Source organism: Erythrolamprus reginae, chromosome 1, assembly GCF_031021105.1.
Source record: "Erythrolamprus reginae isolate rEryReg1 chromosome 1, rEryReg1.hap1, whole genome shotgun sequence".
NCBI classification, from domain to species: domain Eukaryota; kingdom Metazoa; phylum Chordata; class Lepidosauria; order Squamata; family Dipsadidae; genus Erythrolamprus; species Erythrolamprus reginae.
In genome coordinates, this window is record NC_091950.1 from 178,087,838 (window position 1) to 178,108,945 (window position 21,108).

General features: G+C 40.5%; 1 protein-coding gene across 2 annotated transcripts in view; it reads right to left on the reverse strand.

The window, feature by feature from the left end:
• Positions 1 to 1,884: 1,884 nt before the first annotated feature.
• Positions 1,885 to 21,108, reverse strand: part of PRPF40A (pre-mRNA processing factor 40 homolog A) — a 44,238-nt gene continuing 25,014 nt past the window's right edge. The window contains exons 12-27 of one of the 2 annotated variants that reach the window (XM_070731530.1): positions 18,401 to 18,465; positions 18,126 to 18,290; positions 16,357 to 16,465; positions 15,722 to 15,872; positions 14,290 to 14,423; positions 13,810 to 13,924; positions 13,575 to 13,666; positions 13,292 to 13,408; positions 12,674 to 12,811; positions 11,422 to 11,517; positions 10,423 to 10,509; positions 10,227 to 10,323; positions 10,063 to 10,124; positions 5,463 to 5,591; positions 4,899 to 4,961; positions 1,885 to 3,137 (exon numbers count right to left, since the gene is read on the reverse strand). In XM_070731530.1, coding sequence (XP_070587631.1) covers positions 3,045 to 3,137; positions 4,899 to 4,961; positions 5,463 to 5,591; positions 10,063 to 10,124; positions 10,227 to 10,323; positions 10,423 to 10,509; positions 11,422 to 11,517; positions 12,674 to 12,811; positions 13,292 to 13,408; positions 13,575 to 13,666; positions 13,810 to 13,924; positions 14,290 to 14,423; positions 15,722 to 15,872; positions 16,357 to 16,465; positions 18,126 to 18,290; positions 18,401 to 18,465 — 1,713 coding nt within the window. In that variant the 3' untranslated portion in view covers positions 1,885 to 3,044. Of the gene's footprint in view, positions 3,138 to 4,898; positions 4,962 to 5,462; positions 5,592 to 10,062; positions 10,125 to 10,226; positions 10,324 to 10,422; positions 10,510 to 11,421; positions 11,518 to 12,673; positions 12,812 to 13,291; positions 13,409 to 13,574; positions 13,685 to 13,809; positions 13,925 to 14,289; positions 14,424 to 15,721; positions 15,873 to 16,356; positions 16,466 to 18,125; positions 18,291 to 18,400; positions 18,466 to 21,108 lie in introns of both variants that reach the window. The other variant, XM_070731529.1, reaches the window with a different exon arrangement.

Below are 21,108 nucleotides of genomic sequence, written 5' to 3' on the forward strand. Positions count from 1 at the left end.
AGCTTGTTGGCAAGTGCTAAAGACTGAGCAAAAAGCCATCCCCTCTTGGATCTCTTCAAGATGGTGGCCACCCTGCCCTTAACCATGCAGTCAGGTTCCTTGAATGGTTAGGGTCTCAGAACATTTGAGGGTATGGTGGGATCCAAGCCGACAAGCACAGGAACAGCTCTTTTGCCTGAACAACTGCAGAAGCCTGGATGCCTACCCTCATGTGATGTTGTAAGGAATGTTCAAGTTTCCTTCAATCTCTTTGGAGTTACTTTATTCCCAGACACTGTGAATCCCGTTGCTGTAAGAAACCTGACCTCTTACCTACTGTACACCTGTGAAAAAACAGCCTTTTGGGCAAGTAGAGCAATCTGGTCCAGCAAGCTTGCTTCTCTTAAAGACCCTTGTCCAGGAATGGCAAGCTCAATCCGCAGCTTTCCTTGATGGGTCCAGGGAGAATGTAGAACTTCCTGATTACAGGCATCACAAGAGGAAAGAAAGTTGCAACAAAAGTCAAAAATTATGTCAAACGTTTTTCTAGGAATTTGCTTGTGGGCAGACACAGGATAAAAAGAACTGGCAAGCTGATTTTGTCATAAGCGATCCTGCCTGGCTTCACAGTGGAAGTAATAATCCCTGTTAAGAATGTCCTTGAGCTACAGGGAAGAGATATATTGCTCACCCTTTTGAAGGAAGATTAGAAGACATTTTACAAATGGAAAGACAAAACACATTTCTACATGATGTCTCCATAAACTGAAAAAATGAGTTACCATGTAACCTGCGTAGATATGGAGAAATATTAAGAAACGGTGTTATATTTATAGCATTTTATTTTTAATGGAAAAATAAAGACAATGCTTTAAAAATTAATATTTACTTAGAAACATGTTCCTTCATGTAAATTATGCAAAGTAATAAAAGTATTTTACATAAATATTACTGCATGGGGGATGGGGGAGGGAGAAGCTCTGATCTGTTTTCCTGGGATAGGATTCTCGTCTCCATATAAACCTGAGTATTTAGTCACAACGAGCCATCTAGTATAATGGGAGGTTGGGGGTTGGGGTCTGTCTCTTATTCACTACTATTGTATTTTAAACTAGCTGACAACACTTACTTACAGTTTTTCAAAATAGTTTTTTAAAACAAGTTTAGCAAAATATATATTATGATTCCATCATGTTCTACATCAAAGGATCCAGAACCTGGAAAATAATTACAACTTATCACCAGAATCATGATAGCATCATTCGGCAACAATATATTTCCCAGTACACCCTGTCCTTTTCTGAATATGGCACTATGATTTTATCTGAAGCAATGGATGAGGAAAAAAATATAACTGCCACTAAATGATCAGATTACAGTATATCTTAAGCAAAGATGAATTTGGAGCATATCATGAACAGTTGTCGAAGCAGTTGAACTGCAGGAGATACATCTGCTGGAACAAAAGTTTGTTTTCATTCACATTTCCTTGAAGGAGGCTGCAACAGAAGTGCATGTTTCTTAACACCTTTCATGTGACCACTGGTTCAAACTAATTTAACTTTTACTTAAATTAATGTAAGTAATCAGAATTACTGACTGTATGCAACTTATTCTAAAAATCTTATTTTTTAGGAAATTGAAGAAATATCAAGACTTATAATTACTATAAGTGAAAAATCAACTTCGAAGTAACATCATAATATTAAATAATGACATAAAATATTTCATGTTAATGCTATGATATATCCTGAAGAGGCCTTTTCTGTTGCTATGATTAAACATAGAATCATTATACTAGAGAAATGTATTTCTATATGCACTCTTCAAAGTAACACGTGAGAGAATGTAAAATTGTATGTGTCAACTTTACATAAGTTTTTATAAAACAGAAAAATACTAGTACACACTAGAAGACAAGGTTTAATAAGTGATAAAAATGTACAAAAATATTCAAATCAGAAAGATTTTAGTCTGTACCACAGTAGTCAATACTCCTGAATGAATAGGTAGATAGTACTTCATCAAATCAACGTCAGATAGAAGTTATTTAGTACAAAGGAAGAGAACAGAATGAAAGGAAAACATGTTTTAAACATCAGATCAACATATCTTAAAAAGAAAAATATTACATCAACATTGATTTTCTAAACAAGAGTATTGCAACTGCTTTTCAAAATTTGGTGGTACATTCTTCGGAAAGTCCTTAAGGCAACATTTAATTTACAGTCTGATTTTGTGATTTGCTGAAACAATGCCCTCTACCAATTTGATTTTTAAATATTCCAGATTTTTCTCCTCCAATAAAAGCGATAGCTATGATATTTTGTAAGTATATTTTACCAGATTTATAATTAAGGGCCTAATAGGATTTCCATCAATCGTCTAGTTTTCACAGTTTTAAAACTTAACACTAAAAATTAAGTTCGGAGTAAAGCTCTTGTATACATTTCAAGCTACGGTCAGTGTTCAATACAAATCACCATCATCAATTTGGCCAGAAAGGTAACTCTCAAAAACCTAACATTGGTTCCTGGATTACCATAAGTCAAAACAAGAAAAAAGCATCTTCCCTTTTTCTTTCCTCTCTTTGAAAATACTAACAACCAAATCCAATTGGAACTGCAAGAAAATTACCGAGCTTCTTTTCAGGAGAAACCGGTGCAACTGCTTCCCTGCGCTTGGACCTTCTTTGACAAGGAAAAGAAGTTAATGACTTTCAAGTGTGAGCCATTTTAGAGATGGCTTAAATATTTTTTCAAGCCAATATTTTAAAGGGTTTTTAAAAAAGCTTTTCTGCTCATCCTAATGTGCTGTCTGAAGAATGGAAAGTACATGGGGGGATATATACAGTCTATCTAGATGATAAGAAATAGGACTTCAGGTTGAATCCTGAATGTTCACCGTCTTTGCCAAACTGTTGTATCAGATATTTAGTTATGCAAGAGAACCAAAGAGCCACAATTATGTCACTGTAACTCAGAACATTGCAATCCATTTCCTGAAATTAGTCATCTATATCTTTATTAAATCAAATTTGTAAACATATTTGGTATAAATATTTCTTATTGATCTTCATCCAGTTGTTCCAAGAGGGTCCTCCTTTGTTTTTCAAGTTCACCTTCACTTAATTCACTACCAGAGGTATCCCAATTACCCTGCAAACAGATAATGACAAATGTTTGGTTCACCCTTTGAATACAGTCAGGAATTCAATTCCTTTAAATCAGGGACCAGTCGCCTTTCTTGCCCAGCCCACTCTGTAACTGTCATCTCCCAGTACTGGTTTTATTGGGTGGCACCCTCTTATGCTACACGCAAATTCCATATTAAGAAATGCAATCTGGTTACCAATAGATAATACAGATTTCATACTTGTTAGATGGTGAAAAAAACTGATCTACTGCAAAATTATTTCCATATAATTCCGTGCTAAACTAAATATATTTTCCTGTAATGCGAATGGAGAATGTGAAGGGGTAATCTGAATACAACCAGAACTTAAGAAGCAATTTTAAGGCTGTGTCTAACACTATGAATAGCCTAACACTATTTTCCTACTCATCTTCAACTGCACCTACCTATCCAATAATCTTTTTTTAAAAATAAGACAACCGATCAATTCAATCTAATAGTTTTTCTTTTTTTAAAAAAAGAATGATATTCCTTGTATGTTCCCCAGGCAAGGCACAATGTATTTTTTTCAAATAGTCCATTGAGAATAGTTACTAGTATAATAGCACTAAACTGTTCTATTCTCTCAGATTAAGATTTATTGACGCTTTTACTATTATTAAATATCAATTTTAAATATTAAAAATACAACTTGCTTAAAATTCTCATTTAGTCATCTAAATCAAAGTTTATCAAGTTTTTCAACACTTCACAGCCAGATGAAATAAATCAGGTGATCTTTGAATCCTCAATCCAAGATATAAGGAAAATTTGAATTATCAATCAGAAAAAATGATGTTTAAAATTGTCAATTTAAACCTATAGACCAGTGATGGAAAACCTTTTTTCGTTCGTGTGCTCAAAGGGTGCGTGTGGATGTGCTAGCACTTGTGTGCACATGTCCACACTCCTTCCCTCCCCCACCATGTATACACACAGGCCTTACTGAAGCCTGGAAAAAAAGGCCCGAACGGGCAAACTGGAAGTTTGGGAAAAATGCATTTCCGGTTTGCCGTTGTGCTGTCCTTTGCACTCGGGAGGGTTCAGGGAAGCATCCTGAAGCTCCGGAATGCAAAAAAACAGCACAATGGGTAAATCAGAAATTCAGGAAACCCATTGTGCGTTTTTCCAAACTTCCAGTTTGTCCGTTGGGTTATTTGTTTTTGCCTCCGGGGCTTCAGAGAAGATTCCCTGAAGTGTCGAGAGGGTGAAACGGCCTTTCCCAAGGTTGAAAATCAGCAAGTCAGTGCGCATATATGCATAGGGCAAAGTCTTGCGTGTCCTCCGATATGGCTCCGCATGCCACCTGTGCCATAGGTTCACCATCACGGATCTAGGCCATCTGTAACATTTTTTTTGGTTATTTTTGAAAATAACAAAAACATGCCATTCTGTATGTCAAAAATATATTAATTAAAAAGATATAATAAACATTTATACTATTATTCAGATGAATAATATGTCACTTTATATGTATTGACATAAAAGATGTTAGAGAAATTTCATTTTTTGGCAAATGTCTATATAAATTGACCTGATATGCTCCTCTTCTCTTCAATTAAATCTCTGATTTGAACAGATTTCATCGAGTCTCCAAATATGGACAGTTCAAACATACCGAACTAAATATTCTGAGATCTTTCAAGAATTGCATTTTATAAAAAAATACATGCAAACATCAGATTTTTTTGGTTCTCATGCCCTATCATACTATACCACACCAAATGAAATGTATCTGGTCTTACCCGAATCTGCTCCGCTTCTTCTGATGTTTCTTGTACTCGAACGCTGTTGGTTGCAGGATTATGCTGGGAAGAAAACATGCCAGAATGATCTTCCTTATGCAAATTGCCTTTATCCAGCCCATCAAACAGAGTAATGATGTGTTTTATGGAAAAGGGATTTTGCAAAGAGGATCTGTTGTGTTACCAATTGTGTTAGTAGAGTTTTTTAAACAATTATTTGGCAGATTGTATTGAGAGTAATTTACATGCAGGGAGCAGCAAGCAGGCTGATTTTGGCAAGCCTCCTCCCCAGCATCTTTCATATATTTTCTCCAACTTGCTGGAAATAAATCTCTCTGCGTGCGTGTACGTACGTGAGCATGTACATATTCACACGCAGGCACATGCACATGCAGCAAGCCACACTAAGGACTGTCAAAGATTGTTATGTGTTTCACGGGATGTTCATGTATAATTAAAGTAAACTGTGGTTGTGGAATGGAAATAGAATTCCAGAAATCATATATAATTCAGAATTATTGCAGACATTAATATACTGAATTTGGTAAGATAAAACAAACTTACAGAATCTTTGCCAGGTCTCTTCTTAGGTGGAGATTTATGCTTAGATTCAGATCTTTGTCTACTTCTTTCTTTTTCATTTTCTCTCTCTTTTCGCTCTCTTTCTCGATCCACATCTGATTCCGGTGAATCCTGTGTAAAGTAAATCAAAATAAGCAATATATTACAATCAGCAATCTACTGCAATTTCCAGTGTACTACTCCAATATTCTCCTAAAATGTGAACTCTCTGGTAATATACTGTCTAAATAATTTTCATGTATTCCAAACTAATGCTGTAAAACTGTTGGATTAAACTTTCCAACTTCCACTAATTCTTCAGAATTACATCAAATCCTGAAGTTTATCTTAACAGTAGATACCAAGTCAAGACAACTAGAGTATGAATTCTGTCTTTTTCCCTTTGCTCAGTAATCTGACAATAATAAGCACTGCCACATTGAAATTCTACTTCACAAAAGGAGAAAAAAACCATAAGGCTTGAAGTTGGCTGCAACCATTATAAAAATGGTTTCCTCTGTGTTGCAAATATGTAAGATGAAATAGGTGACAGTCAACCTAAATATGCAGCAACGCTGTTGCAAATAGGTTCACAAAACTGAACTGAAAGTTATCATTTAAAAACAAACCCCAATCCTTGGTTGTAGTATTATCTATTAGCATTAGGCTGCCTGTTTGCCACCCTATCAAAATAAGCAGAGTTGGCATATTCCAGAATCTGTCACCCCTTCTCTGTAACTGTGCCAGCCCTGTGGGATGGCCCTGACCCTGCTTACCTTTCTTAAGGCTTTTATCATCATTGGCAACCTTCACTCTTGAAGGTATTGTGCTCTGGAAAGAGCTCCTAGAACAGCACCTAGTGTAGCTAAAAAGGCCAATCTGACAGTGGCAATCTCTTCTACACTGAGGAGGGGGTTCCCAAATGCCTCCTTGTAGGGAGGTGGGAAGGACCCCCTCCCCAAAGAAGTGGACCCAGCTCCGCATCACCTCTCGGCTGGCTGAAACCAACCAAGAGGGACATGGATCCAGTAAGCAGGTAGCAGAACTCACAGCTCCAATGGCCTTGTCCACTTCATCAGGTGTCACCAAGCCAAACTCCTCCCAGACAGATGGACAAGGACGGGCCCCAGTCACCTCGACTGACTCGTTGTCAGGCGACACTGCTATCCAATCGGAGTTGAGGTAAGCCCGGATCTGAGCAACTTTATCAGCGAAAAACGAGTTAAACTCCTCGGCACTGCTCTGCAAGGGCTCTCCAACTCCCCCCTGGTTCCTAAACAGAGCGGCCGGGTGGGATCCCGCTGATGCAATCAAGGCGGCATGGTACGTGCATCTTGCCACCTTGAGCGCCACTTTGTAAGTCTTAATGTGAGCTCTTATAAGTGTTCGGTTGGATTCGGATTTACTCTTCCTCCATCGCTTCTCTAGACGTCTCTTCTGGCGTTTCAACTCCTGGAGCTCTTCGGTAAACCAAGGAGCCCTCCGGGGTCTAGTGCCACAGAGAGGTCGCAACGGCGCAATTTGGTCAAGAGCCTCCGTTGCAGCCCTATTCCAGGCCACTGCAAGAGACTGCATGTTTCAAGACTGCTATTTGGAACTTTGTCATGCCAGTTAATGCCAAGAATAGCTTGGAAACAGCACATATGGAAGGTATTCAACTTTCTCTCTTGCCATGTGTAAAGGGTCCAAAACTCACTGCAATACAGGAGGGTGCTCAGGACATGGCTCTATTAACCTGGATCTTTGCATGTTATGTCAACTTCTTATTAAGCCATACTCTCTTTCTGAGTCTAGAGAAAGTGGTGGCCACTTTACCAATACGTTTATTCAGCTCAGCATCTAGAAAGTGTCGGCGATGGTTGAGCCAAGATACACAAAGTCATGGACGACCTTCAATTCTTGTGCAAAGATTGTAATATGAGAGGTGAATCCATGACTTGTGGTTTTTTTTCAGGCTGACTGTTAATCCAAAATCTTGGCAGGCCTTGCTAAAACAATCAATAAGTAGTAATTGAAGGTCTTTGGCGAATGAACAGTAACAATAGCATCCTCAGAGAAGAGGAAATCTTGTAAGCATTTCAGCTGGACTTTAGACTGTTCTCAATCTAGAGAGGCTGATCTAGTCCAGAGATAGACTCCCTGTTACAATTCCAAAAGCATGCTTCAGCATGACAGCAAAAAAGATCCTGAATAGAGTTGCCACAAGGACCCAGCCTTGTTTCACTCCACTTCAAATGTCGAAGGAAAATGATGCTAAGCCATCAAAAATTACTGTGCCCTTCATTTCCTCATGAAAGGACCTGATGTTGAGGAGTTGGGGTGGACAGCCGATCTTGGAGAGGATTTTATAAAAGCTGTCCTTACTAACCAGGTCAAAATCTGCAAATGCTACAAAAAGTGACTGTCTTTGTTTCCTGCTTTTCTCCTGCAGCTGTCTAAGAGAAAATACCATATCAGTATTTTCTGTTGGCTTGGAATCTGGATAGACTCTCTCTGCAAGCACCTGGAGCCTCTTCAATACAACACGGGCAAGCAGCTTCCCTACCATACTAAGAAGAGAGATGCTGTGGTAGTTGTTAGTCACCCCTGTCATCTTTGTTCTTATTTAGTGTGATGATATTTGCATCCTTCATGTCCTGTGGTACTCTACCATCCCTCCAACAAAGACAGAAGATTGCATGCAGTTCTGTGGGGATGATCTCTTTGCAGCGCTTCAAAACTTCGGCAGGGATATTGTCTTTTCTGGGTGCCTTGCCTGAGGCAAGGGAGTCCAGAGCTGCATTTAATTCCTCTAAGGTTGGCTCACTGTCAAGCTCCTCCAAGACAGGCAGGCACTCAATGCCGTTCGAAGTCTCATTAATTATCATATTTTCTCTAGCAGACGTGATTGGTAAATCCACAGCAGACATAAATCTCCAGCAGACGTGGTTGGTAAATCTACAGTAACTGAATTTAAACATGCCTGGGATAAACATATATCCATCCTAAGATATAATACAGAAAGTAATATAAGGGCAGACTATATGGACCATGAGGTCTTTTTCTGCCGTCAATCTTCTATGTTTCTATATAACTCAGAGTAGTGCTACACCCAGCGTGCCATCTGCTGTGTTCGGTCCTGGATAACCTCACCTGTAGCAGACTTCAAACGGACAGATTTCTTCTATGTTGGTCCTAAGGCCTGCTTGACGCCATCATACATCCCCTTGATGTTACCTGTGCCAGCTGCTATCTGAATCTGAGAGCAAAGGTGCAACCAATATTCATTTACACATCTCCTGGCAGCCTGTTGTACTTTGCTACGAGCAGCTCGCAAAACCTGTAGATTGTGTGCACTGGAGCAGGCTTTATATGCAATCAGCACTCGATGGCTGGATGTTGGCTCCTTTGAGTGGCCTCCAAACCAATCTGCTGTCTAATTTTCTTACCAAATATTCCCATCTTTTGGATGTGTTTGCTTAAGCCAGACCTGGGAGCGTTTCCTCTAATGCATATGCAAATTCCTCCACTTTGACCTGGTTGCAGGTCTTGATGTTGATTCGTGGTCTTCCTTCCTTCTTTGAATGATGCAATCTCTTTGTTTGCAGTTTTATTCTGCTGCACACCAAGTGGTCTGTATCGCAGTCAGCACCCTGATAGCTGTGTGTGATTGTAATCCTGGGAAGATTAGAATGCCTGGTCATTATCAAGTCAAGTTGGTGCCAGTGCCTCGATCTTGGATGCCTCCAAGAGACTCTTGAGTTGAGGCTTTGTTTTGAAGAATGTATTGCTAACAAATAAACCATAGTAGCAGGAAAACTCCAGCAGGCATTGGCCATTTTCATTCAACTTCCCAATGCCAAACTGACCTAAACAGGTATGTCAAGAATTATAATCAACTCCGACTCTGGCATTAAAGTCTCCAAGGATAAACACTCATTCTTTCTCAGGGACTTTCTTGATAGTGATGACCAGATCATCGTAAAATTGGTCTTTAGATTCTACTGATGATGATAAAGTTGGTGCATATGCACTGATAAGAATGACTGGTCCTGCTAGCTGTAAGGACAGAATCCTCTTGCTTCCTATGGTAGGTGGAGTGATGAATCGTAGTAGGGTGTTTTTTACCGCATGTATTTCCTAGTCCCATTTGATAGTTTTCCTTGCCAGAAGAATGAGAAGTTTCTCTCCTTAACAGATCCTGAGTCCGAGAGCCTTGTCTCTTGAAGAGTAATAATAAAATATTAAGGCTTTTAAAGGCCTAAATATTTGCACAGGCACTTGAGTCAGGAAGTTAAGCGTCCTTCTTTGAATGCTTTGTAATTTTTTTAGTCACTAAAGCATTAATAGTTCTTCCAACCCATGCATGTGATACGTTCATGTTTTTAAAATTGATTTTACTATTAAGGTTATTATTATTATTATTTGTTTTAATCTTTGCATATTGCTTAGCACCACCACAGGCAATTACCTAAATTGCATGTATAAATAAATACATACATACATCTGCTGATTATATACTAACAAGCTGTGAGACAGATGCGAAACCGTTATTTACCACTTAAAAGATTAAAGATGTTGAAAATCTTTATTATACTGAAAGATGCAAAACAGAAATACTCACAGACTTGTGTCTCCTTTTTTTGCTTTTCTTTTTGTGTTTCTTTGATTTCTTGTAGCTTCTCTCTATTGATACAAAACAAATTAGGAAATGTAAGGGAAATCAGGTTGTTGAAATTTAGTACCACTTCCACCCCCACGGACAAGATTTAGAGAGAGAAAAAATACCAGATTCTGCACTGGAGGAATGTTCAGAAACTGAGCGCGAGTCTGAGCGTTGCCTCTTTTTCTTTGAATGGCTATCATCATCTTCGGATTCTGAGCCCTTTAAAGAAATAATTTTAAAAAGGATGCTTAACATACAAGGGCTTTTAAAGATAGCTTTTGAAAGAAGTTCCCTGCAGCATATTATCAAAGGCCTTACCGAACGAGAGCGAGACCTCTTTCTATGATGTTTCTTTGATTTTTTAGAGTGCTTCTTGTTCTTTGAATGATGATGCTGACACTCATGCTATAGAATCAAAAGAATCAGTATTATTGCTTTGAAACAGGAAATGTATACGAATCAAGTTACATGCTTAAATCACAGAGGCAGTAATGGATGCTTTTGGAAACCTCCCTTATGGTCCACATAGACCTTAATCACTATTGTACTCCCCTCCCCCACAAGTCTCAGCAAATCGTCTAGGAGAGAAACTGGAGAACAACTAGTCTGCTTTGACGAATTTCAGCACTATCATATTGCCCCAGTCTGCTAGGAACGTCACCTTAGAACCTTCTCCTCAGCAGTCTTTGCAGGATGAGGAATAAATCTAGCTGGTATCCTCTTGCACATTTTTTTGGGTGGGTGGGACGACGACGACAAAGTGATTGTGCACAACCACAAACTGCCAAGAACAGCTTCTGAGATAGTTGTGCCAGTGCAGAAAAAGACACAGCTGTTTTAAAGGCTGAAGAACAAGTGTCCCAAGTGAAATCGGAAGCACTTTTTCAAAGAATTTGCACAACTCCAGTGCTCATGAAGATAACTATCAATCATCAGTAGCATGCTCAAACTGACATATATTCCTAGGGTTTAAAATGAGCCATGTCTCTATTTGATGCATGATAACATTATTGTAAAAAATATAAAGTACCACCAACGTGTAAGGGAAAAATTATGCATAATAATAATGGACTGGGAAATTCCTATCACATGTTCTAAGGTTTCCTGCCACCCCAGAGCAACGCCTTGGCTGAAGCTGGCCGGCCCACATTTTTCTGGACTTGTTCCATAGCTGCCCTTTGAAGATCTTTCTCTTGTTCACCAGTTTCAGCTGTATCAATATAACTATAATACTCTTCAGTGAACATTATAAAGTAATCATTCTTTGAGAATTTGTACAAATCTATTAGAAATTATTGTGTTTAACTGGCATATTACCTCCAGTAAATAAATGAAATCCTTAAATATTCGCTTTCTTTCTGATTCTAAAGTGATGTCTTCAAACGCTGGTTCTTTTACAAATCTCTCTCGAATCTATATCAAAAAGAAATTATATCAGTAATGTAAATTTATGAAGCAATGTATTCCTAAAAAGAGAATGTTTTGGTTTTTAAAACATGCCCCCCAAAGAAATTGTTTTTTAATCCACATTTCATAGGAATTTATTTGCATACATCCAACTCTTGTCTTTTCTTTTCTATTGGAACATTATAGGATAAATCAGTTTTTCTGAAGCTAGTGATTTTTATTACCATAACTGCATTTTACACAAGGAAAATGTTGAAAATGGAAGGTTAAGAATTTAAACAGCAATGCATAGAGTGGCATTAACGATTATATCAGCAACAAAATTTTGTTTCCAACAATAGAAGCAGTAACAATATTATAATTCTAAGAAAGAATATTAAACCTCTACAAAAGAACTCTGCACTTTATAAAGGAACACACCCATCACCCTTTTAATATTGAGAACTCCACTAATAATTTCTCCATTTCATTATTGTTTCTTTGAATTATTCCTTAAAATATTTAAGGATAATAATTTTATTATCATTCCTCTTATACTTTGGAAAAAGATTTGCTACACTACATTTCTTGAAGGTCATTTTCCAATAATAGGTTAAATCTGTGATGGTGAACCTTTTTTCCCTTGAGTGCCGAAAGCCTGTATTGCTATTGCACATGTGCGAGTGTGCCCACACCCATAATTCAATGCCTGGGGAGGGTGAAAACAGCCTCCTCTACCCTCCTGGATGCCAGAAACGGCTGGTTTTCCAACTTCTGGTGGGCCCAGTAGGCCCATTTTTCACCCTCCCCAGGCTTCATGGCTTCCCTGGAGAAGGCAAAAATGTCCTCCCCCGTGTTCCCAGAGGCCCTCTGGAAACCAAAAACACCCTCACAGAGTCTCTATGTGAGCTGAAAATCAGTTGGCCAACACACACATACATGTCTACGGAGAGGGGCGGCATACAAATCTAATAAACAAACAAACAAACAAACAAACAAACAAACAAACAAACGTTGGAGCTGAGCTAGGGCTCACATGCTGGCAAATATGGCTCCATGTACCACCTGTGGAATGTGTGCCATAGATTTGCCATCAGTGGGTTAAATAATTAAAATAGTTGTAAAAAGTTCTTTAATTTTTAAAACAAAAGAAAAAAATCAAAATGCTGTAGGATATACTTACATCTTCCCAGACCACATCCAATTCAATGGGAGGTGTTGCTTGTTTTAACATGCTTTTAAAAGCAGACTCTTTTCGTTTCATTTTGCGAGCTTCTTCTTTCTCTCTCTCTCGTTCACGGGCTTCTGCTTTTTCTAACAGCTGCATCAAAGATTCAAGGGGCCAATAAATGAAAGTATTAGTCATAATTCAATACAATTGGAAAGCACTTTTATTATCAGTTGCCATACATATAGGTTGTTCTGGTAGATCTGCAAAATAATGGCTTGTCATTGTAGGACTAGGGTGTCAGATTAAATTCTGGTTTGCAGATCTGTGCAAACTTTCATTTAGCTGTTTAGACAAAACAAGGACCGCTGGCCTGGTCTTCCACTAGACTAGTATCTGAAATGATGCCCTCTTGAACTCTTGGCATTAGAATTTCAATGTCAAACCAAGATCTGGCATTGCTTAAATAGCCCACTGAGTGCGTATTTCATCACTGAGGAACAATTTATACTTTAGATTCAACAATACCAATTTTATATATTGACACTTAGAGACTAATAATATTTAATAACATTGGACACAATCCATATTAAATTGTGTTAACATTTATTGATATATATTTTAAAAACTTACGCTATTGAAAGCCAGTTTGATATTTCCAGCATCTAATGTGGTAGCTCTTTTAGTGGAACTGATGACCGTTACAAAGTCTTCAAAAGGAGTAGTCACTTCAACTACAAATCCTTTATCCTGCAATACAATGGCTTTGATAATACTGGAAAATATAGGCACCCCACAGAAATAAATATTTGTAATGCAATACTACTATTTTTAAAACTAGCTCTAGATTTTTAAATAAATGTAATAAATTTGAATAAGAAATTCTGTTTTCCTCCTGATTTAAGAATGTATGTACCTTTAAAATATCTTTGATTATCTTCTTTTCATCATGGTAACGGGCTTTTAAATCTTCAACATAAAACTTGAAAAGATCTAGTGCCGTTGAACCTAAGAGGGGAAAAAGAGCTTATATGGGTCAAGAGCTCTCTTTATTCAGAGAGCTCCATTTCTTAGCAATGTAAGAGATGACAAAAATATTCACATACATTATCCAAGCATTACTTAGCCCAAGCAAGAGAGGGTACACTTACCAGGCTGACCAAGCATATTAGTAAACCTAATATCAGAACTAATAGTTGGATATAACTCCATCCAGGATGACATTGAGTGCAGCTGACCATGTTCATGCAACTCATCCAAAAATATCTGGGAGGAAAGTGGAAAATGGAGAATGTAGTAATTAATTTTTTTTAAAGCCAGACACTACCTTTTTTTTACAATCTCAAAGAAGGATAAAGAACTTTTAATGTGAAAGACAAATCACATGGCTCTTCCAATGTACTAAAATCTCTCTTGTCCAGTATCCCTCCTTCAGCTTTTAATCTTGAAAGAAATTTTTCAAAGTTAAAGGAGATCACTGAAATATTTACAAATCACACAAGACTTGGGGAGATTAGTTTTTATACTTGGAATCAGAACAGTTGCTGATTTTTTTTTTACCCAGACGATATTTAAAATAGTTGAAAGCTCTGCAGTTGGTACTAAATATAAGTTAATATTTTCTCAGTAACCTGAAAAGATTCTCTGTTTTTCCGCTGTCGTCGCCTTTCTCTGAGTAAGCCTTTCTGCTTCTCCTCTTCTTCCTCTTTTTCCAGTGCTCTTATGTGTTCTTCAAAACAGATCAAGGCATCCTCCTTATCCATATCTACAAAAGGAGTACATTTTTATAAAAGTAAATAATGTCACTTAGAATACAAATTGTTTTGGTTTGTGATCTTCCCCAAGCTTCAAACACAAGCACTTTTTCTTCATGCTTGTAAATATTAAGCTACTTAATGTTTTCTCACTCTAAATAGGGTGCTGAAACACCGCAATATAGAGCTATACAAAACTCTGTGACCGTGAAACTGATAATTCCAAGTGATTCTAAAGTGGCCTAATTTTATAATGACAACTGCACAACAATCAGCACATCTGATATAATATACAACAGAGTCTTTTAAGTTTTGATTCATGGACTTGCAAAGGCAGAAGGCTCTATTTCAAAGTGTGGCATAATTGATTTTTATTGTTTCTGTGTACCTGAAGTAAACTAGTTGCTCCAGAACAACCACCTTAAAGGAAATGTCTTAAGCAAACAAACAAGTGGTCACTTCTTTACAAACTGATTTCAGAATATAATAATTTTAGCAAAAAAATCCATATTAGAAGCCATTTTAGCCGGAAAGCACAGTTAAGAAGTATACAAAAGAGCTTTCAGCCTTAAACCTGAAGACTAGATTTCTTAAGGATTAAAAGTGAGATTTCAAAATTACAAACATGCAATTTATTCTATAACTTCATCTATAATTCAAATCCTATGATCTAGGGGTCTTTTTTAAAGCATGGCAATGGAAAAAAAAGTGTTTATTTCATATCATTATGGAGACAAAAATTATGTGACACAGGTTCTAAAAACTAAATGACAATGTACTGAAAATGCCTACCTCATTGTCTTATTCATATGTACTGGCAAAGTTTATTCATGATTCCTCTTGGAAACTGGACACAAATACAGTTATTTATTCTTATATGTGCCCTATGCTAATTATTTCATTCAGAACAAAATAATTTCTTAATGCAAATAAATGTATTCACAAACACATTAATAAATAAATTCACGATTGCAAGTTTAAAACTGTATCTCTGTATAAGGATTCCAACTATATATCTTCACCAACAGAAGCAAGCTTTGCTGAAAAAAGACAGCTTTTGGGGCAAGAGGGAAATATTTACTCAGTTTTATACAAATCATACCACACTGTCCAAATCTATGGTAGATAAATCCCAGCTCTTTGCAGAGGACTTTGAGTGTGGTTATAATGGAACGGTAAATGTATTCTGGAATGGCAGACGCCTTCAATTATTATTTTGATTTAAGAGTTTTAATACATGAGTTGCTATTATCAATTACACTCAAAAGTTTATTTTTTTTACAGAAATGTAAAACACGGTTATCCTTACTCTGAAGTTCTTCATCTTCTGCGAATGTAGGATTGTCCATCAGATATTGCTGAGCTTCTGACCATGTAGTAGAGTAAGTGACATTAGCCATATTGTCCAGAATGTTTTTTAATGCCTCCCAGTTCCTCTTCCTTAGCTGTTTGGCTTGTTCCTGATAAAAGACAGATATAAATATACTGACGTTTTCCTAAAATGCAGCATTGTCCATAATTGATATGACAGACATACACAAATATTGAACAACTGCACCCTATTTCTGTGGTTTGGCCTGAACTTTCTATATTCTATAAAATTCTATAATTTTATAAAATTCTATAAAAGTCAATCTTTCCAGGGAAAGGTGATAAGTGTTAATCTTAGTAAGGAACTACGAGACTTTTTAATTTGACTCCTTTCTAGAAAAATCCAGCACTAGAACATCAGGTTTTCTCTTTATTCTTTTGTTAATTATTTAAGAAACAATTTCTATCAGTCAGCAATTACAAACATTAGGCATTTCTATGGCAAAATCATGAAAGAAATGTATTCTCCAAATCTCAAGTAATGTTTAAAAACAGACATTATTATCCTTCTAACTTAAACAAAAAAAAAATCTGATTTTTTTTTTGTTTAGGTTAGAATTATAGTCCAATTACCTTTTCTTTTTTTGACAGGAAGAATAGAACATCTTCATAAATTTCAAGGCGATCCCGTTCAGAAATTGCATTCCAGACTTCCAGTTCTCCAAACATTTGTTCAGCTTTTCTATATACAGGAATACAAAAATTATGTAATAAATCTATTAAAAACATCTTATTTTGGCTTCATTCTCCCTTGATAGCTACCAGCATCTTATTCCTTCTATTATCTAAATTAGTATACAGTGATCCCTCTATTATCGCGAGGGTTCCGTTCCAAGACCCCTCGTGATAATCGATTTTTCGCGATGTAGGGTTGCGGAAGTAAAAACACCATCTGCGCATGCGCGCCCTTTTTTCTATGGCCGCGCATGCGTAGATGGTGGAGTTTGCGTTCCCCGCCGCCCACGCAAAGGGGAAACCCCAATTCGGCTCCTCGCTGCTGCTGCGCTACCGAGCAGATCAGCTGCTGGGCGGCCGAAGGAACCTTCCCTGGGTCTTCCCGGCCGCCCACGCAAAGGGGAAACCCCGGCTCCTCGCTGATGCCCCCGCTCGCCCGCCCGCCAGCAAGAGGGGGAAGACCCAGGGAAGGTTCCTTCGGCCGCCCAGCAGCTGATCTGCTCGGCGCAGCAGCAGCGAGCAGACGAAGATCGGGGTTTCCCAGCCGCCCACGCAAAGGGGAAACCCCGGCTCCTCGCTGATGCCCCCGTTCGCCCGCCCGCCACCCGCCAGCAAGAGGGGGAGAGATAGAGAAAGAGAGAGAAGGAAAGAAAGAGATGAGAGAGGGAGGAAGAGAGTGTGAGAGAGGAAGAAGCAAGATAAAGAGAGAGAGAAAGAAAGATGAGAAAGGAAGGGAGTGACGTCATCGGGTGGAAAAATCACGATATAGCGTTTCGCGAAGATTGAGATCGCGAAACTCGAGGGATCACTGTATAACCTAGTTATTTTTCCTTCTTGATAAAAAGGAACCAATATGCAGTTAATGTAGATCTGAAAAGTATTCTGAACATCAACTATTAATATTTATATTATTGTTCTTCCCAATTTTCTCTACCTTTAATTCAGAGTTCCCCAACCTTTCCAGCTTTGAACACTGGCTGTGGGTGGAGTGATGATTCCGCACAAATGGGGGTGGGATGTGCACTTACTCTGCCAGTTCAATGGCTCGCTTCAAACAGCTCAAGGCCCAGTTGTGGGCCATAACGGGACTTGGGGACTCCTATAATTTAATCCAATCCTTAAATTTCCTTGTCAACTAGTATGAGAAATATTTATTTACCAATGTGATAGCTCTCTGCCCACTGCTTGGCCAGAAATTGAGTCCTGGGGGCAACAGCAATGGGCAAACTGCTGAAGGCTGCTATTGCTAAGGTCTAACATCTCTAGCTCTATGCAACAGCAAACCCCATGCTCTCTGGCATCCATCTGACCCCGTCTCTCAAGCATGTAGCCCTCATCCATCTGCATGCTTGTTTGTGGCTCCTGCCTCCCATGATCATAGAAGTTTTCATTTAATGATCCTGCAGTCCTATAGAGCCACTAGGAGTACCAGAATTTCAGCTGCTAAGCAATGGAGACATGTAATGACTTGCTTGAGGACTGCATCATTTGGTAACACATATCTTTGTCTCAATTGCCATAGTAACCCAAGGATTACCTGTATGTCATTCCCACCAGCCTATCTTACATAGTTATTGCAATCTGTGAGCTGACATAGAGTTCCTAAAGAAAGATCTGAGCCATGACACTAAGATTTTAGCATTGGATTGTATATTAGCTAATCTTACTTGTATCTGGTTGTTGATGTCATTTTTTCATGATTTTCAAGGAAACGCTGAAAAGACTCTTTTGCTTCTTTGTATTTTAACCTTGCTTCTTCTTTTTCTTCTTTATCTGTGTGGACTTTGTAAGTATTAAAGGCCTGCTTCTTATCATTTAATTTTGCCAAAGCACTGCAAATTGAAAAAAACATTAACTACAATAAGCCCTTTTATATGCAGGTTATTTGGGGGGGGGGGGGAGTCATTTTTACAATGAATCATTTAAAATAATATAGTGATACCTGTATCTTGGATCATTAATAATCATTTTCATAGCTTGTTCCCAAGTGGCATTGGATGGCACACGCTGTGAAGATATAAGATAAGTCACACAAATTCTGGAACTGACATTTTGTTTTAATACATGGGAGCTTAAAAAGAACTGCTTCATCTTATGTAATTTTCTGTTATCTAAAGGAAAATAAGTTAACTGGCTTGATACTTTACAGTCAGGATAATACATTTTTACCCAGTATAGTTAATACATTTTCTGATAAAAAGTTATATAATAGTGATGACAAATATCATTTATAACAACACTTATACCACTGTGATGTCACAGAATCCTTCATATTTCTAGAAAAAGCAATACTTATTTGATGATTCTTGTTTTTAAAGGTAACTATCACACAGAAAGTGTTATCTTTTTTATTCAGTTGTTACAGCGATCACCAAGAATGAAATCATAATGATTAAGTAAAATACAGTGAACCCTCGATCATCGCGAGGGTTCCGTTCCAGGACCCCAAGCGATGATCGATTTTTCGCGAAGTAGCGGTGCGGAAGTAAAAACACCATCTGCACATGCGCAGATGGTGTTTTTACTTCCACCGCCCTTCGCCCGCCCACCCCGTTGCTCGCGCCTGGGGTTTCCCCGCGCGCGCGCCGCCCGCCCACGCCATTGCTGGGGCCGCTTCCCAGCTGGGAAGCGAAGCTGGGGTCCCCGCGCGCGCGCGCCCGCCCACGCTACGAGCGGCATTTCACCTTCCCTCCCAGGCAAAAAGATGCCGGCATTCTGGGCTGATGGGGTCGGACTTCCCAGGCGGAAGGCGTGCCCCTCTCCCCGCATCTTTTTGCCTGGGAGGGAAAGTGAAATGCCGCTCGTAGCAGCTGCTAGAGCCGCCGGCATTTCACTTTCCCTCCCAGGCAAAAAGATGCCGGGGAGAGGGGCACGCCTTCCGCCTGGGAAGTCCGGCCCCATCATCCCAGAATGCCGGCATCTTTTTGCCTGGGAGGGAAAGTGAAATGCCGGCGGCTCTAGCAGCTGCTACAAGCGGCATTTCACTTTCCCTCCCAGGCAAAAAGATGCCGGGGAGAGGGGCACGCCTTCCGCCTGGGAAGTCCGGCCCCATCAGCCCATAATGCCGGCATCTTTTTGCCTGGGAGGGAAAGTGAAATGCTGCTTGTAGCAGCTGCTAGAGCCGCCGGCATTTCACTTTCACTTCCACCCCCTAGCCAAACGGCTTTTTTTGTGTTTAGCGCTCGAACGCCGTGCCTTTCCTTCAGCTCTAAAGAAGCGGCAACTGCCCTGCCTCCCCCCAGCCGGTTAACTTGAAGCGCTCGGTTAACCGGCTGGGGGAGGCAGGGCAGTTGCCGCTTCTTTAGAGCTGAAGGAAAGGCAGGCGACTGCCTTTCCCTTGGTCGATTCCCGGAGACCGCTTTGGAACATCGCTTTGGGAGAGGGGGCAACTGCTCCCGGTTAAGAAGCAAGAATCCACCCCCTAGCCAAATGGCTTTTTTCCTGTTTAGCACGGCGTTCGAGCACTAAACACGAAAAAAGCCGTTTGGCTAGGGGGTGGATTCTTGCTTCTTAACTGGGAGCAGTTGCCCCCTCTCCCAAAGCGATGTTCCAAAGCGGTCTCCGGGAAGCGACCGAGGGAAAGGCAGTTGTCTGCTTTTCCTTCAGCTGGAAAGAGGAGGCAAATGCCCTGCCTTCCCCCAGCCGGTTAATCGAGCGCTTCAAGTTAACCGGCTGGGGGAGTAGCCCCCGCCCGGCTCCCTTCAGCCCCCCGGGGTCAAGCGGGCGGGGGGCGGCCGGGACCTCGCCTGTCTCCGCCGCCCGCATCGCCCCTCCGACGGGCCGGCCTCCCCCGCCCGCCTCTGCTGCAGCCACCGCCGCCTCCCCGACTGGCACAAAAGGGCCCCGCCCGCCCCGCCCCAAAGTTTACCTTGCGGCGGGATTCAAAGTGCTGGGGTGGGGGGGGTGTCACTTCGCCGCTCGTGTCCTGGCTAAACCGGGCGGCAGGAGACAGGCTTTGAGTTTTTAGCTGCGGGGAGAGAAGTAGGACTTTCCTAACTCCCTCCCCCCGCAGCCAAAACTCAAAGCCTGTCTCTTTTTTTTCTTGCGGCGAGCCCAAGCCGTTCCCCTCTCGACCGCAGCCGAGCTTCCCTCGGCCCCCTTTGGCCCCGTCGCCTCCTCCCCGCCTGCCTTTCCTCGCCAAGCGCACGAAAAAAAAGAGAGAAGGCTTCTACCAGAAGCCGGGGACGGCGGGCAGGGGCATGAAGGATCTCTTGCGGGGGAAAAGCCGCTAGCCAGCTTTCGGAGCTCCTCCGCCATCACCCGCTTCTGGTAGAAGCCTTCTCTCTTTTTTTTCGTGCGCTTGGCGAGGAAAGGCAGGCGGGGAGGAGGCGACGGGGCCAAAGGGGGCCGAGGGAAGCTCGGCTGCGGTCGAGAGAGAAACGGCTTGGGCTCGCCGCAAGAAAAAAAAGAGACAGGCTTTTAGTTTTGGCTGCGGGGGGAGGGAATCCCGCCGCAAGGTAAGCTTCGGGGCGGGGCGGGCGGGGCCCTTTTGTGCCAGTCGGGGAGGCGGTGGCGGCTGCAGCAGAGGCGGGCGGGGGAGGCAGGCCCGCCGGAGGGGCGATGCGGGCGGCGGAGACAGGCGAGGTCCCGGCCGCCCCCCGCCCACTTGGCCCCAGACCGGTGCAGCAGGAAAGGGACGGAGAAGGCTCA